The sequence below is a fragment of the Aplidium turbinatum genome, chromosome 10 (genome assembly GCF_918807975.1).
Source record: "Aplidium turbinatum chromosome 10, kaAplTurb1.1, whole genome shotgun sequence".
NCBI classification, from domain to species: domain Eukaryota; kingdom Metazoa; phylum Chordata; class Ascidiacea; order Aplousobranchia; family Polyclinidae; genus Aplidium; species Aplidium turbinatum.
In genome coordinates, this window is record NC_137481.1 from 26320690 (window position 1) to 26339634 (window position 18945).

Genomic DNA, 18945 nt, shown 5'->3' on the forward strand with positions numbered 1-18945 from the left:
AACTTCGGTAGAGCAATTTCCAAACTTGGACCTAAGCTGATTGGCAGCGACATAAAGAGGTCGCACTTGCCTTTTAATATCTGCGCCATCACTGATGATATCATCAATCAGTATACCTAAATATTTCACTTGTCCAACAAATTTAATTTGTGTATTGTACAACCGCATGCATGGAACCATGGAAACCATGGAACCATGGAACCATGCATGCAATACAACCGCCGCATACACCATAATGATGTGGTCTGTCTGATTTGGGAGAATAAAGCAATTTGCACATTCTTTGATTATTGGTTGACCTTTCACTAGTTTCTTGAAAGCTTCTTCCAGATACCAAATATCCTTGACGTTGAATCACAACCGGTGAATGCATGGATGAAGAGGAACTGTGAGCATATGTCTGGTCCGATGATTGCTTTAAGTTTGTTGATGTCGTGTATCTTGGTTGCGTAAGCTTTGTCGGAGCGGAAGTAAAGGTCTTTAATGTCTGGGTCATTGTCAGCATAGTGTATAGTAACAATATTTAAAAGGTCTGTGTCTTAACCAATTAGTCGTGCTAATTAGTCGTGCTTATGTCGATGAGAGCTGTCCATCTGCTGTCTTGACGATGTCCACATCTGCATCACCTGGTGCGTTGATCACATTGCAGCTTCTATTCCTCAGCAGTTGAGCAGAAATTAGAGAAATTAATCCTTCTTTGTTGGAAACTCGAGACAAGAACTGCTCCTTCTTTCCAGTGAACTCGGTGTCTACAGTAAAGTGAACAACCGGGTGGATGTTCATGCCGCGTCTTTGATGGGTATTGTCTTTGATAGTCGGACCACCATATCCATCAAAGACCACCGTTGCTAAGCGATAATGACAAATGGTAAAATCTGCATACGACTGTGCAATATACCCATAATTGTCTCCAGTTTCCATGGCACTCAATGCAACAAGAACCCTCCATCAAGGACGTAGTGATCGGTTTTCGAGGCAGATTCTTTCACTACTTCATAATCGCCTGACATCACACTGCTGGCATGTTCTGTGATGGCGGTAGCTATTTGAGGCTTCTCTTCTGCAAGAAACAGGGTCTGGATGTTCCGTGGCTGTCACAAGTAATACTCGTCTTCCTCTCAACTGGTCTGAGTTTTTGAGAAATGACAGCAACAAAACTGCGTTATATCAACTGGTTCAACAAGCTGTGATAACTTCAGTCGATCCAAACTTGTCTACGATTGTTGTTACTGTTCTATATGTAGCCGACCCCTGCAACACTGCTTTATTATTTTATTACGGTTGAATGCCTTCCACGTGATTCATTGAACTTGAGGTCACCTGACCAGCAGTTTGTCTCATGTAAGTGAATGACTGTGCAAACGGCTTCGTGCTAATAAAAGTTATATATGCCCAGATATAACATGGTGTCAGAAGTGGGATTGAAGTGAATTAAAGTACTGTATAGCCTACGTAGCTTACAGCATGGATCGAACAGTGCCAGTTCCTGCTCAAATGCAGTGGTCTGATAATATCAGCAAGAATTGGGATAGATTCATTCAAAGATTTCGCCTTTACGTAACCGCCATTAATTACGATTCAAAGCCTGACAAGGTAAAGACTTCGCTGTTGTTGTATTCGCTGGGCGAGGATGCCACAGAAATTTATAATTCGTTTCGCTTTGATGACGGTGAGGAACAAAAATATGACGTTGTTGTCGCTGCATTTCAAAAATATTGCTGTCCAAGAAAAAATATTACCATTGAACGCTACAAGTTTCATTCGTATGAACAACAGCAAGGGCAAACAATAGACCAGTTTATCACAGAACTCAAGCTGCGTGCAAAGAGTTGTGACTTCGGCGAAATCACTGATTCTTTAATATGTGATAGACTGGTCTGCGGCTGTTCAAACCAGCAACTGAGAGAGCAACTACTGCAAGTAGAAAACCTCAGTCTGGAAAAAGCTCTCGAAGTTGCCAGGGCAAGAGAAGCTACTAAACGTTACGGGCAAGTTATTGCCAACAAAGCGGAATGCAGTAATGCTGTAGCCGAAGTGAAGACAACCAACCAAAGATATGTTCTTAACAAAGAAAAGTTCGTAATAAACTGTAGATATTGCGGGCGGCAACACGAACGTCGAAACTGCCCGGCATATGGAAAGTTGTGTTACAACTGCAACCAAAAAAATCATTTTTCGAAGTTTTGCTCCTACCGCCGAAGAGAACAACGCAAACAAGTGAACGAAGTGTCAAACGAAAACGTGATTGATTCACACCTGCGCGTTGATTCTGTAAGTAGTAGTACTTCTGCACGTGATTGGACTGTACAATTAACTATCAACGATACGCAGCTTCATTTTAAAGTTGATACTGGTGCTCAAGTGAATCTAATTACCTTAGAGGATTTCAATAAACTTAAGCACCCTCCTCCAATTACCAAGACTGACATAATGCTATCGACAACATAAGATTCCAGTGTTGGGAAAGTGCAACCTATCAATTGCTTATAATAAGCTTGCTTTAGATATAGAATTTGTAATTGTAACAGTTTCCAACTCCTCTTCTCTGATTGGATTGAAGTGCTGTCAGGATTTAAAGCTTATTCGTAAAGTTGCTTCGGTAAGCTCCTGCGACTATACTCAGTTGATAGCAGAGTATGATGACGTTTTTCATGGTTTGGGTTGCGTTGCAGGTTTACATTCCATAAAAATCGACTCGACAGTCCGTCCAGTTGTCCATGCAAGCAGAAAGGTACCGTTTGCCGTAAGAGATAAACTCAAAGCAGAATTGGATCGTCTTGAAGAACTCAATGTTGTTGAAAAAGTTAATGAACCGTCCGATTGGGTAAATTCTTTGGTGATTGTAAATAAAAAGAATGGCAGCCTTCGTCTTTGTCTTGACCCTCGAGATTTAAATAAAGCAGTTATGCGAGAACATTATAATCTTCCCACTAGAGATGAGCTGCTTTCACAGCTTGGCAACGCAAAATATTTTTCAAAACTCGATGCCCTCTCTGGTTTTTGGCAGATCATGTTGGACGATGCTAGTGCTAAACTATGCACATTCAACACTCCGTTTGGCAGATACAAGTTTCTTCGTCTCCCTTTTGGTATGTCATCGGCAACAGAAGTATTTCATAAAGTAGTGCACTTGCTTTATGAACATATCAGTGGAGTAGAAACGTTTACGGATGATATAATTGTTTGGGGATCTACAAAACAAGAGCACGATGCTCGGCTGAGACAAGTGATGCAAGTTACACGCGAGGCCAACTTGAAACTCAACAAAGAAAAGTGTGTGTTTGGAGTGACAGAGATTACGTTCATGGGAGATTTGCTCTGCAAGGAAGGACTGAAGCCAGATCCAGAAAAGGTTAAAGCTATCAAAGAAATGGTGAAGCCAACCAATAAGAAAGAAGTACAACGATTTTTAGGTATGATAAATTTCTTGGGAAGATTTATTCCGCCATTGTCAGAAAAATCAGCTCAGCTGAGAAGTCTCACCCATGTTAAAAGTGAGTGGAGCTGGACGTCTCAACATGACGAAGAGTGGGCCGATCTGAAACGATTGGTATGTTGTGATGGTGTTTTAAAGTTTTTTAATCCCTTATTACCAATAAAAGTTTCAGCTGATGCATCCAAAGAAGGTCTAGGGGCTTGTCTGTTACAAAAACACAACGAAGAATGGCACCCGGTAGTATATGCGGCTCGAGTTATGCAGCCCGCAGAAACAAGATATGCTCAAATCGAAAAGGAGCTTTTGGCAACATCTTACGCTTGTGAACATTTTCACCAGTACATATATGGACAAAAAATTCTTGTAGAGACAGATCATAAGCCTTTAATTTCTCTGTTTGCTAAACCGTTAAACAACTGCCCTTTACGTGTGCAAAGATTGATGATCAAGCTGCAGATGTACGACATAGACATATCACATACACCAGGAAAGCTCATGTACGTAGCAGACACCCTGTCGCGCAGTGTGTACATTTCAGAGCCATCGTTATCCATCATGGAGGTGCAGGAGCATGTTGAAATGACTATTGCCAACTTACCGGTAACAGAACGCTTCCTTGTTCAGCTTAGTGACGAAACACTCAAAGATAAACACCTCTGTATTGTGATGAACTATGTGCTCAACGGATGGCCTGCATCCAAACCGCTGTGTGACGATGAGGCCAAAGTGTTTTGGAACTGTAGAAATGAACTAAGCGTCCATAAAAACGTTTTGCTAAAGGGGACAAAACTTGTTATAGCCTACCTAAAAGCTTGCAAAAAGCAATGTTAAAAAAAATTCACGAAGGCCATTTAGGACAAGAAAAGTGTAAATGTAGAGCACGTGAAGTGATGTTTTGGCCTGGAATTACTCGCGACATTGAAAATGTTGTATCAAGTTGTTCAACGTGTGCGTTATAGCCTATAATTCTAAACATCAACGCGAACCTTTGCAATCTCATGAATCTTCAAAACTGCCGTTTGAAAAGGTGGGCATGGACTTGTGTAGTATTAATGGCAACAATTATCTTGTGCTGTGTGACTACTATTCAGGATATCCCGAAGTGTGCAAGTTACAAAATACTTCATCGCAATGTGTGATTTTTCATTTAAAAGAAATATTTTCTCGCCATGGTGTTCCTACATGTGTTTTTTCCGACAATGGCCCACAATTTTCCAGTTATCTCTTTCAAGCGTTTGCTCAGACGTGGAATTTTCATCACGAAACCTCTAGCCCGTATTACGCCAGATCGAACGGCTTAGCCGAGCGAACAGTTCAAACTGTTAAAAATTTATTGAAAAAGTGTCTGTTGTCTGGTCAAGATGTAATGTTAGCACTGCTCATCTATCGATCTACGCCATTAAAATGTGGCTCATCTCCTTCGCAGTTGCTTATGGCTCGGCGCTTGCGTAGTAACTTGCCCATGTCTGATGCATTGCTTCAATTTAGTGTTGTAAATCGTCCTTTTGCATTGGAAAAGCAGAAGCAAAAATTGTATTATGATCAACACACAAAGTCTCTACCCAATCTACAAAAAGATGATCGAGTTCGAGTATTCGATTTCCCCATGTGATCACGAAGAGGCAGACACCCGTATGTTTCTCCATGTGAAACATAGAAAATCCGATGCCATAGTCAAAACAATAATTAGGTACTGATGTGGTAATTATTGCAATTTCGTGTTTTGACAAGTTAGAAATCTGTAAACTATGGGTTGAATTTGGAGTTGGGGAAAAAAACTCGCTTCATTCCAATCCATGATAACTTATTATTTCATCTTTACCTCAATCTCTGATGATTTGCGTTTCTTTACCTTTGTTTTATGCTATCACAATCTGTGATACTGTTTCGCCTTTGAAAAAAAAAGGCTTGGGATTGTTGGATGCTTAATCTTACCGAAATGTGTGGCTTATTTAACTCTCTGAATTTCTCAAGCTCTCCTAGTTCTATAGCCTAAATGACATACAAAAGTATAGCTCTTTATGGCAATGGTCCTACTATCACGGATGTAGACGAATGCCGTTATATGACCAATGGTTGCACTATTGAAAAGCTGCCACCAACGTCAGCTACTCTGATGCAACATACTACTACTCTGATGCAACAGGCTACACGCAGAGCGATATATCAAGCTGAAATACGGAAATCAAGCCTCGTAAATGTTCAGCAACTACCTTCTCCTTTAGCTTGGGGTTGGAAACATAATGATGCAAATCAGCTTGTTCCGTTTTGTCAGTCTACTTGTGGCTCTCGATGTTCCTGTAAGAAAAAATCCATAAAATGCACAAGTCTTTGTTCATGCGAGTACGAAACATGCAATTCGACCACAAAATATCCAATCCTCTCAGATGTTTCATCTTCAATCCACATTGACGTTTCATCTCCAATCCACACTGATCATTCAAGAAATGCTTTTGACTTTCTAAACTCTATGTTGTAACTTGAAAAAACTTGTCGTACGAATTTTTTTAACATCAAATTACATATGGTAAGAATTTAGCATCGAAAACCGCTAGTTTTTTCATCTTGAATTAACAGTGTTAAGACTCAGACATTGCATCATCTGGTGTCGTGTATTAATTTGATTTGTAGATCATAATTAGGCCTACATATTATTTTAAATTTTAAAGTGGCATGACTAAAAGGGAAATTCACCCCTGGTAGCTGCTCTTTTGGTTATACCCTTGATGACGTCGTTATTGCGTCATACTGTACTGGAATTATTGTTATTGCTTGCAATTGTAAAGTTTTAAGCATTTGCAAAACTTATAATGAGAGTATTTGATCGCTTTTTTCGGAATAAACTTAAATTCAGGAACCAAAGGTGAAGTTGTCTAGTTTTAATAATGTAATGATGACGTCATAAAAGATGCAATCATAACGAAACTACTTTTAGGAATTGTAAAATGGTTTTAGTAACCGGTACTCCAATTAAAACCAACAGCAAACGACAAAAATAGGTTAAAAAAGCAAAACAATATATGTGATGACGTCATAATGACGTCATCAATCAAATTATTTTGTGTTTATTTTGTCTCACTTATTTGTAGGCTATGTGCTTTTTAAGTTAAAATATACAAAAATCAAATATGTAGTTGCACAAAAATGACGTAAAAAGAGCTGAAACGTGATTTCTGGGGAAATCCCCGATTTGGGGGTGATCACGTGACCCAAAAAGTTGCGGCACCCACTAAAATCAAAGTTGGGTTGATCAACTGCAAAAAACAACGTGTAACACGTTTAGCCTAAAGATTCCCCTAAGGGCCTGCACTATGAAGTTTAACCAACAATCACTATTATTTGTATACGTTCACGGTTTAATTATTACACTAATCAGCCAAATTTCACTTTGATCTATTTTTCCGGCTTGAGACTGAAGGAGATTCTTACAAAAGAAAAAGAATGGAAGGCCCGTTTATGACAGAACATAACATGTTGGTCTCTTGACTAAAAACCGAAAACAAATAATCAAAGAACGAAAAAATAACCAACAGTCACTATTATTTGACGTAGTAAGCAAGTAGTGGTGGATTGCGGCAGAGTGTGGCCGCGGGCCACATTTATGTTAAGACCGGAAACTGTCTGCGGGCCGGATCCGGCCCTGACTTAGAACCTGTATGGAATTACAGTATCGTAGTTGATACTTGATAGAGATTTTGTTGGTACTGAATAGGTGCTGTTGGATATGATTTCAGCTTAATTTAGTATCCAAACGACATACCAGCCAGCACAAATAAACTACCGTACCGTACTCGTAAGCGTTACGTAACGTTTTGCTTGAACCCCCTCCCCCCGATGTGACACTAACGTAACGCTTTTCAAAACCCCCCTCCTCCTCGATAGCGTTACGTAATATTTGAACGGTCCCTAACTGCTTTTGTTTTAGATCCAGCTTGTGATTCCTCAAGCTTTTTACTTGATTGTTCCTTTTATAACTGTTAGGCATTTTTTGTAACGAAATGTGTGGAGATTAACTAAACAACACTGGAAAAGTAAACGGTTTTATAGTTCACTTGATGAAGTATGATCGGGGTGGTTTGTAACACACAGTAACATTTCACCCCAGAGAGGTGTTGGTAATAGTTGCATCTCTAACAGTTAATCAACAGTAGTTTCATTTGAAAAGTTGTTTGATACAAAAACTAGCATCACTAACTATGCTGAAAACAACTACAGTATAAAGTTTAAAATAGCTCGTCGTGAAGCTAAAGAACACACTTTTAAAGTAGGTCTTAACTTTTTCAAATAACACTTCAAAACAATTTTGTCAACCTCACAACTTTTTAAAAAGAGCACACCTTCCTGTTTTTTTTTCTCAGATTGTGTGATATGACGTAATGAACATTTTGACTTAAATCAAGCGGTTAGTGCTGTGTAAGATCTTTTACATCATCGGACAGACTTACAAAGCTATTTCGTTAGAGTCTAGTGAAAGTCGAACAAATGCTCTTATATCTACCAATTTGCTCATGAAATAGTGACGCAACAAGCCAGGTTATTGCAACTGACAGAGTGAAAGCTTCGGCTTGATGTGATCTCGTCTATAAATTATCCTCTAAGTGCCGCTGATACTAGTGGACCTATGTAGAGCAGTCCTTGACTCGCATTGCTCATACTTCGAGGGTTGAACCAACGCCGCTTGATCTTAATATTTTTCGTTCACAATGCTGAGCTCCCAAGAGAAAGTAAAATAATGATCCACAACTTTCTGCAAGACAATGATACACGAAATGCTTTTAATCGAAATTGTTTAACCATCGTGCCAAAGCTTCAAAATCCTTATAGTAGCTTGGGGTCACAGAAAGGACTGTCACTTTCAAACCATAAAAATGTAACTGTCAGAAATTCGAGCTGTTTATATGGGTTTACAAAAACAATCTACAAGCTATTATATGTGTACGTACACTTTCATAAAAATAGGACAGCAGACGGAACAGTGTATGCCTCCTTCACATCCTACTAGTTTTCAATGAAAGAAATCTTCCTAGAAACAGCACAGATTGTCACACGATTGATCGAGTTTATCGGGTCTGCTACTATTCGGCGAATCCGATTCGGCGATTTTTTGAAAATCCAACGACGCCTTCTGTAAATCCAACGATTAAATATTATTCAATATTCAGACATTGAATCAATGTAAATACGAACTGTTAGGCTAATTGGGTTCTTTGAACAAATCGAATGGCTTTTGTAAATGTTTCTCAGGTACAACCTATACCTGGTCAGCAAAAGTTCCTTTTTGTACAGGATTTCAAAGTCTGGCAACGTTAAAACGATGTAGGCCTAATTGCCTTTACATTACATTCAAACGTTTTGTTGACATCAAAAATTCTTTGACTGTTTTGAGTTACAGCATCGTTTTGTGAAAAAGGTTGTTTTGATATAAAACATATTTGAAATATCATATAAAATCAACAAATAGCTTATTTAAAAAATGAATGACATGACGAATGACATAAACATGACGCAAAGGTGGATAACGTAGGATACATGTCAATTTTATGTGAGCAAACATTTTAATTTAATGGTTTAAACATTTTTCGCTAAATTTCATTTTAACTTAATTTTCTTTGTCGGAATACACAAGAAACGATATTGTGGAATAAAATACAAAATTTTCTAAATAAACAGAAGGCGTCGTTGGATTTTCAAAAAATAGCGGAAAAAGGCTGTCGCCGAATAGGGAACTGGCCGAATCGGACTCGCCGAAACGGACCATTCAGAGTTCATCTGCGCCGGGATGCGTTGCAGTAACGATTACCCAGCGACATTCCATGACTGCTAATATTTTGGCTTCTTGTAACCATCTTCCTTCGAGGATCCTTTTCTTTTTGTGATAATCCGTTTGATTTGTTGGAGCTCTCTGTTCAGCTTTTGTTTTTCGTTTTGTTCTCGAGTTCGTCGCGTTTTCCTACCTCCAGACATTTTGATCCCGTACTGGAACGCAGCCTTGGGCATTGCTTCCCGTTTTGACATATAAGAGCTGTATTCCTCCTGTGTGTCAAAGTCCCACCGTCCAACAGGACCTTTCTTGTTACCAGTATCCATCTTTGAGTAATCTGCTTCCTCATCACTATCTTCAGCCATACCGGACAAGTTAAACTGGGTCGAGGGATAGCATTCGGCGTAGCTATCCGGAAGATTTACATTACTCCCTACCAAGGGGTTTCCACTCGTTTTGTTTTTCACTTTCTCTGATTGGTTCAATGTATTCTTTTCCTTACTGCTTTGTTCGTGAATATTTTTAACGAGCTGCTTGACGGATGCGTTTGCGGAGGCATTGAGAGCATCTATGTTGTCGTCGTCCTGTTTTGTCTTGGACTTTTCAAAGTATGGTCCCACTCCGTACTTGCTGCGTTTTTTCTGTACTTTTGTTGATGGAACATAATCATCAACATCGTCAAATATGTTCAGGTCGGCTTCTGTAGGCCTGTTGCCGTCTTGTTTGTGTTTTCGGTCTTTTTTTCGTCGATGCCTATCTTTTGTTCCCTGTCGCAAATACGAAAGTATTTGGGTTAATTTGTTGATGACAATGTCATTGGTGGACAGAGTGGTATGAACTTCAAAATTTGGGCAGTCCGCTTTGCTACGAATCAGAGTTGTTGGGAGATCAGATTCCGAATACTCATCTTCAATATCAAAAACATAAGCCATTCGGCCTGGAAGAAACGTCTCATTTCGCAGCGAAACATTTTTGTGAAACAAGATTCTGTAAACATTCTTTGCCATTTTATTGTTTATTCCTTCTAAAATTCCCTCGTTTTGTGGCGCCGGTGTATCAGGCTGCTCATCCTTTTCCAATATTGTATCTAGGATTTCTTCGTCCTCTCTTTCCTTGCTTGTTATTTCAGCTCGTACTTTTTGCAGGAGAGCAAAATCAAGTCCTTTTACCAGATGGGTGTGAGCCATATCTCCTCCTAAAAACTTGGACTCTTGGATCACTTGTCTTCTTTTCTCAGCTGATGTTCTGTCCAGTTCGGAAGTGGGACCTACGGCTCGATAATCGGCGGTGGTACTGATCAACTCTACATCAGCATAATCACCTTTTCCTTCACGTCTTTCCTTCGAACGATCTCTGTACTTTTTCGCGAGTTCAGCTTGCCTTTCCATTTCTTGCTTTTTAAGCTTTGCATAGAAGCTCTTTTTTTTTCGACGTTGTTCTGCTGCGGAATCATTGGCAGAAGTGTAATCTCTGGGAGCAGCAAATCCTCGCTGTGTTTTGTCACCATCTGATGTCTTCCCATCTCCTTGTCGAGGGGTGGCAAGAAGTTTACGAAAGTCAGCATTGGTCAGTGGCTCAACTGAAGGTGTTGATTGATCATCGGCTAGGTCTGGTGGTAGTGGATTGGAAAACACTTCAGAACTCATCGTTGCTTCTTTAAACTAAAATTTTAGTGAAAATCCTGTCAAAATAATATCCAGTCAATACCTAAGCTAGTGCAACAGATAAAAATTTACTCTGCAGCATGATTTATATATGATTTTAAAAGTTACATAAACTGCACACAATACTTATGAAGCATACCAGCACACGACCAAAAGTTGTAAATGGTAATGTAAACGTGGTCATAGTAAATATGTGAGCTGACTGCAAAACATATTGCAGATATATTACACTGGTCAACAAAAATAAACTTTTTCGGGTAGATTTCACTTTGAAAACGGTTAATTGGGAGTAAAAGGTGAGTCCCATACTTGAATCCAAGCATCAGGGGATGAGGGGATTCTCATTATAATAAGCCTTCGACACTAACGAGAGTAGGGTGGCCAGTTCCTTTCTCTCGGCCGCCTTTCTTTCAGCAACTACGCCCACCCAATTTATTATACCTTGGGTAGAGGTGAGCTGTGTTTTTCAACAACTAGTTCATGTCGGAGTTGAACCAGGATTGCATGATTGGAAAGCGAGCGCCTTATCCGCTGCGCCATCCCACCGCGCAGTTTTGGAAGTGCTGAATCCAAAAATGAAATTAGTTTTTCTCTGTCACATCAGATTTAAAAATTTAATTTTTTGTAAGCTTTTTCACGCCGAGAGCATCATGTTACTTGCACTTAACCTTCTCGTAAAAAACTGTCATTGCATCTTTTTTAACTGATCAGAAAATTTGTTGATTCTGCTAGAAAATTAGATTGACAAGTGGCATTCCATAATTCCATGTTAGGTCCTTACAGTAGGGTGAGGCTGGTGCCCCATTATTTTTCAACCTTTTGACTATCACCTCTACCTTTTTTTTGGTGGTGAGGTTTGATGAATAAAGCAATTTGATGAAGTTTTATCAAAAGCGAAGTTTGTTTAGGGGTCGCAATATGCATTTTACTATTTTAGCCCCCATGAGATTTGACGCGACTGGTAAAACTGTCATATCTCGACTTATGAGTATCATAGGAAGTTGGCTTTGTGCTTAAAAGAACCGCAATGACCTATTTCCTATAGGTGTTATTAAGCATTTTAACCTGTAAAACGTTTACTTTTTAAGTTATTGCAAAAAAAATGTTTTTCAGGCATTTTAGAATAATTTTTAGCCTAATACCTTTTGAGTTAATGTAACAATGAGCCAGTTCGGATAAAAAAAATGAGTAACCTCTTTATTGTTCTTCAAATTTACTGCTGGAGAAGACTGTAATGATGGTTGCATCTTCAAAAGACCCTAGATGTTTTCTCCTGGGGACAGCTCCTATTATGAAGATACGAATCCCACAACTTTCCAAAATCGCCATGGAACTGGATTTGGAAATCCAAAATTTTCAAAACTGAATAAAGATTATATTGACAATCTAAAGCTCACCAATTTTATTGGTCAAGACTCTGGAAAGTTTTTTTCAATACTCGTCGTCGTTGTCGTGTGAGCCTCTGGGGCCGAAGGTCTATTCTTTTACCACCCCAGATTCACGATGTTCCCGGGCTACACTGGAAGGCTACTATAGAGAGCAGCCAGTCTGTGGTTTCCTCAATCATGACACGCAGACCTTCCACTCCATTAGGTGGCTTGAAGATGGAACAGTCATTGATGATGTGGTCTGCGGTCTGTTCCTCGGCACCGCATTCACAGGAGGAGGAGGAGGAAGCTATTCCCCATTGGTGCATGGTTGAGCAGAAAAGCCCGACGCCGTACAAAGACGGTTGACTCGCATCCATGCTTGTCTTGGCTGTGTTAGGCCGATGGGGCATGTGTCGGCGATGAACGAATAGAGTCTAGTGGTGCTTGACTTCCATTCAGAACTACATTTATGGTCCGCCTAAGTAGCCGCAGAGATGTCTTGTAGGCTACATCAGCTTCATTGATGAGAAGTTGAGCGGCTGGCACGAATGGGTGTCTTGATTTCAGTCGACAGGAGTGCTCGTTTGGGAGAGCAGAGATCTTGTTGTGGAGAAGGTGGTTAAGCTCCAGTGCCCGTCGATCGATGGACAGAGTGGCTTCTTCGCGATGAAGCTCAACGGGTTGGATGCAAGCGAGAATGGGGAGATTGTCCAATGTTGTGGGACGCAGGCATCCGGTCACTGTGCGCATGAGCTGTTTATGGCAGTGTCGATGTTATGGCAGTGAGCACTGCTGCACCAAACAGGTGCACAGTAGGCTACTCTACTGAAGAGTAGACAAGGGCTAAGGCTGCTATATGCAAAGTGTCAGCCCTCACCCCCCAGCTAGAGCCTGCCAGGCACTTGAGTAGCGCAGCGCCAGATGTGAGTTTCTTGCGCAGTGACACCAAATGGTGGCGGTATGTGAGCGATCTGTGCCTGTCTGATAACGTTCCTCGATCTTAGCCGCAGTTAAGAAGTCTGCACCAACTTTAACTCCCCGCTCAACACAAACATTGACACACTTTTAAAGAGTTTACAATTTTTAAACCATCATGGTATGATTGGGTGTCGTTCCATTCAATGATAGGCACATCTAAGAAGTCCTTATTTAGTCTCGGTATTGAAAAAAACTTTCCAGAGTCTTGACCAATAAAGTTGGGGAGCTTTAGATTGTCAATATCATCTTTATTCAGTTTTGAAAAAATTTGGTTTTCCAAATCCAGTTCCATGGCGATTTTGGAAAGTTGTGGGATTCGTATCTTCATAATAGGAGCTGTCCCCAGGAGAAAACATCTAGGGTCCTTTGAAGATGCAACCATCATTACAGTCTTCTCCAGCAGTAAATTTGAAGAACAATAAAGTGGTTATAGAGCCATTCCGTGTCAATTCACACAGTCAAGAAAATCAACCTCTTCGATTTTTCTTAAATTTTACACACCTTTTTATTATCCTATATGATGAACACCTGCAAAATTTGAGTGAAAATTATTAAGATACACGAGAGTTATGAAGCATTTAGTTTGGGGGGGTCTGCCGAGGGGGCACATTTTTTTTTATTTTTGGCCATGTTTGAGACCTTATTACTGCTAAATTAAATTAGGTAAGAACCCAAATTTTTTACATGTGATAGTACTTCTGCCAAATAGTGAAGAAACAACATTGTTCACATTGTCACTCTAAAAGGTCAAAAGTTATAGACATCCAAAGTTGGCCGTTTCCAGCTCTCGGCTAAAATTTTCCAAAATTTGAAAACCTTGCCAAGACCCTATTTTTGATTGGTTTTGGCTGAAATTGAGTAGAAATGTTGTTTACAGGATTCTCTATGAACTGAGAAAATTTCAGTACAAAATATTAAAAGGGTTTTGAGGTATTTAATGTGAAACATGGGTCAAAATGAAAAAAAGCAAAAAGTGGGGTCCTTTTAATACCCCGGTTACCCATGACCCCAGTGAAAATTTGCACTGAATTTTTTTTTACATATTCACTAAGATATGACAAGTCTACCATGCAAAATTGATCCATGGTTCTCAATGTTTTCTTATAGAAAGTATTCGTCAAAGTTTGGACAAAAACGCTAAAAATTAGAAATGAAAAATTCAAGGGGAGTAGGGGTGATCATTATTTTATTTTGCTATTGGCTATATAAAGTGTTCTAGATGACAGTAGCAATATTATGTGCTTGACAAATAAAAATGTAGACCTATGAATAATTTTTGCAAGACGTTTTATGCATAAAGTTTAAGACATTATTATCTTTATGTGTTTTGGTTACACTGTCCGATATCGTTTTGTTCAATCTTTTGGTATTAAATTTTCTTTAATTGCATAAAGAAGAAGAAGTATATAACATCAGAATGCCAAGTTAATGCAAGCCGAAATTTTGTTCACAAATTCACTAAGACGTGACAAGTCTACCATGCAAAATTAATCCATGGTTTTCAGTGTTTTCTTACAGAAAGTATGCGTCAAAGTTTGGAGAAAAACGTTAAAAATTACAAACAAAAAATTCAAAAAAAAATACAACAATATTGAACTATATATATATACTAGAAAACATTTGAAGTGTATTTTTGATTGTGATTCTAGCAATTGTTATATATTTGACAACTGTAATGTAGAGCCTATATATATATACCATGTAGACGTGGTCCTCATTATCAGTGAACAAAATGGCAAATTTTGTCATAATCTTCATTGCTCAGTTTGTATTGTTGTCCAGAAGAACCATGGATACTCGGCTCAGCAATTGAACAAATAATGTCATGAAATGGAATCCAGCATGTTTGTTGATGTCTGATAGTCTGGGCCAGTTTAAACATTTGTTGCTTTTGTTTAGTATCATAAACTGAACATTGAAGTCTTGCGTTTCATAGCTTTTTCACAAATAATGCCAATGTACCAATCAGAATCATATCTGCAAGCCACATATTGGCCTACATTTGCATCATTTTCTGGGGGTTGTGATTGACCTCGTGCCACATCCACAAGGGTATGTGAAATATCATTTGACAGTCGACGCATTTTCTAAGACTCACATGATTGTGGAATAAAAGTATGATGTGATCTCGTGCCTGTTATTGTTTTACACAATGCATATCGCTTTTCCAATTCAAATTTTGTGTTGAGGTCTTGAATTTCAGTTGAAGAAACCCAAATATGTTTAAACCCAGAAATGTGATCTTGCTCCCATTGAAAAAGATCTTGTGGTGTGAGAATTTGTTGGTGGTTGCTGCGTGAAGACTTGCACGACTGCACTGCACATGCAGCTAATTTTTTGGTGGTTTTACCAACTCCATCACATAGACTTTTGCCATGAGATGTAGCAAATAAATGCCACTCAGCTTCAATTCCAAAATCTGTTGAATGATGGCAAAGATTGATAAAAATTTTACGGTTTTTGTATTGTGAAGCAGCACCATCGCTGAAATAGATCATTTTTTCACATTACCAAGTGATTTGATAATTGGAATTATTTGGTTAATGAATGTATGCATTGTGCTTGTTGAATGTTCCAAGTGATCTGATATTGCAACCAAATTTTTTAATGTTAAAGCTCCATCTTTTTTGTAGTCTATTACAAAAGGGTGAAGGGTTGCCAGGAGTGTTGTCCCAATGGAACCCTTGCACGGCATCTTGGACAATAAATGAGTAGAGTAGTTCTCAGCAAAATCAAGTAGTACTACGACTTCATCATCAGCTAAATTTTGTTTCAAGTAACTTGATTGTGATTTGCTAATGAAGTGATGGGTCTTCTAAGCTGTATTTGGTACATTACGACTCAGCTCTTCGGAGCTGAGTATCTGCTTTGTTTCTACTTTTTATGTTTGATTGTAATATTGACCATCTTGAGTTGAGCCTGATGCAAATAAATAAGTAAATAAAAGCAAGAAAGGTGTCACACAATGATTCAATAAAGTCATCCAGGCTTTTTAGCTGCTCAGTTAATTGTCGTTCTATCAGTATGAGCCCATTGCTTGTCCCTTATAGTATCATCAAGATCATACTGGTTGCTGAATGTATCAATTAAGTAGCTCTTCAAACATTCTCTGCCAGAGCAATCATTGCACAAACTCATCATGCATTCTTTGTTAGAATTATGGAACACACCAATTTTCCAAATAGTCTGTGTATGTCAGCTTATCAGGTTCTTCGGCTTGCATTAACATGGCATTCTGATGTTATATACTTCTTCTTCTTCATGCAATTAAAGAAAATTTAATACCAAAAGATTGAACAAAACGATATCGGACAGTGTAACCAAAACACATAAAGATAATAATGTCTTAAACTTTATGCATAAAACGTCTTGCAAAACTTATTTATAGGTCTATATTGTCGTTTGTCAAGCACATAATATTGCTACTGCCATCAAGAACATTTTATATAGCCAATAGCAAGATAAAATAATGATCACCCCTACTCCCCTTAAAGTTTTTATTTCTAATTTTTAGCGTTTTTGTCCAAACTTTGACGAATATTTTCTATAAGAAAACATTGAGAACCATGGATCAATTTTGCATGGTAGACTTGTCATATCTTAGTGAATATGTAAAAAAAAATTCAGTGCAAATTTTCACTGGGGTCATGGGTAACCGGGGTGTATTAAAAGGACCCCACTTTTTGCTTTTTTTCATTTCGACCCATGTTTCACATTAAATACCTCCCAACCCATTTAATATTTTGTACTGAAATTTTCTCAGTTCATAGAGAATCCTGTAAACAACATTTCTACTCAATTTCAGCCAAAACCAACCAAAAATAGGGTCTTGGCAAGGTTTTCAAATTTTGGAAAATTTTAGCCGAGAGCTGGAAACGGCCAACTTTGGATGTCTATAACTTTTGACCTTTTAGAGTGACAATGTGAACAATGTTGTTTCTTCACTATTTGGCAGAAGTACTATCACATGTAAAAAATTTGGGTTCTTACCTAATTTAATTTAGCAGTAATAAGGTCTCAAACATGGCCAAAAATAAAAAAAAATGTGCCCCCTCGGCAGACCCCCCCAAACTAAATGCTTCATAACTCTCGTGTTTCTCAATAAATTTCACTCAAATTTTGCAGTTGTTCATCATATAGGATAGCGAAAAGGTATGTAAAATTTAAGAAAAATCGAAGAGGTTGATTTTCTTGACTGTGTGAATTGACACGGAATGGCTCTATATACACATTTTTTTTTATCCAAACTGGCTCATTATTACATTAACTTACAAGGTATTAGGCTAAAAATTATTCTAAAATGTCTAAAAAACAGTTTTTTTGCAATAACTTAAAAAGTAAACGTTTTACAGGTGAAAATGCTTAATAACACCTATAGAAAATAGGTCATTGCGGTTCTTTTAAGCACAAAGCCAACTTCCTATGATACTCATAAGTCGAGATATGACAGTTTTACCAGTCTCGTCAAATCTCATGGGGGCTAAAATAGTAAAATGAATATTGCGACCTCTAAACAAACTTCGATTTTTGTAAAACTTCACCATGTTGCTTTATTTATCAAACCTCACCACCAAAAAAAAGGTAGAGGTGATTGAAAAAAGTCGGGGCACCAGCCTCACCCTACCTTACAGCTGTTACCTACTTCTTACATCCTTATCTATAATGTAGCTGCAAACTCGATCGGTGATCAAATGAGAGCGCAGAGCACTTTACATTATTTGTGCTGTTTATCATATGTTATCGTCAGAGCTGTCATAACGATCCTATTTGGTCAGTTGCAGACTTTTATTTTCGTACAAAGCATCTGTTGGACTTTCCAAATCTCGATCCTGCTATACATAGGCGTCATTTCAAGGGTGCGAAGGGTGCTTAAGCACCCCAAAATAAAAATCTGAGGTAACAACATAAATGAGAGAGCACCCCTGGGCCCTGGTTTGCATACAAAATACACCGATTCAAATGGAAATTTGCATTGCTAAATAACGTTTTTTTTTTCTTTCTTGAAAGTCGTTTCACCAAAGCGCAATATTTTCAGTGTTTTACATTTGTGTGTGGCACGCAGCGCCACACATATCAAAGGCAGACATGATTGTACTATTGCGTAACAATTAAGCACAAACACGCGCACTGCGTCAAGAAGTGCCGTTCGAGAGAAAACAATTTGTCTGGCTTGAAGACAAAATTGCTGTTTTCTACTCAAACGTCTAAAAAAACATTCTGCAAACGGCGTCAGATGCAATCGTTAGCCGTTTCCCTTCTTCATCATACCGAATGGCAGACTTGCTACGAGAGCTGCTAGAGAATCCCACAATGAAAGAAGCCGATGTTACGAAAGTAAGCAAATTTTATGATGGTGACTGAGAACGCAAGGATTTACTGCGTGAACGCAAACAGTGGTTCGCTTGTTGCAAACGTGACGGTGATGTTGTGGCAGTGAATACGCTACGTCAGAAATTCATTGCACAGCCGTCAATGGTCGATATAATGCCAAATATATATGCAGCTTTGGCAGGGTTGATCGGTTTAAATTGGGGCGGTTTAAACCGCCCGGTTAAAACCGGGCAGTTTTGACCACCTATTACTGGTCAAAACCCCTTTAGTGTATGAATCAAGTTGCTTTTCGATTGAATTAAAAATATTACCCTCCATGTTAATGAATGGTAATAGTAATGACGTTCAACTATATTTTGTTTTGATCAACAATAACCTAAATGCTGGATTTGGAACAAAAAACAT

At 38.7% G+C, this 18945-nt stretch overlaps 1 protein-coding gene across 1 annotated transcript; it reads right to left on the reverse strand.

Moving 5' to 3' along the window:
* Positions 1-8197: 8197 nt before the first annotated feature.
* LOC145778593 (protein Red-like) lies at positions 8198-10874 on the reverse strand. Its single transcript, XM_082590113.1, has one exon. It carries the CDS (start codon positions 10841-10843, stop codon positions 9257-9259), a length of 1587 nt encoding a protein of 528 aa, XP_082446239.1. The 5' UTR covers positions 10844-10874; the 3' UTR covers positions 8198-9256.
* Positions 10875-18945: the final 8071 nt, after the last annotated feature.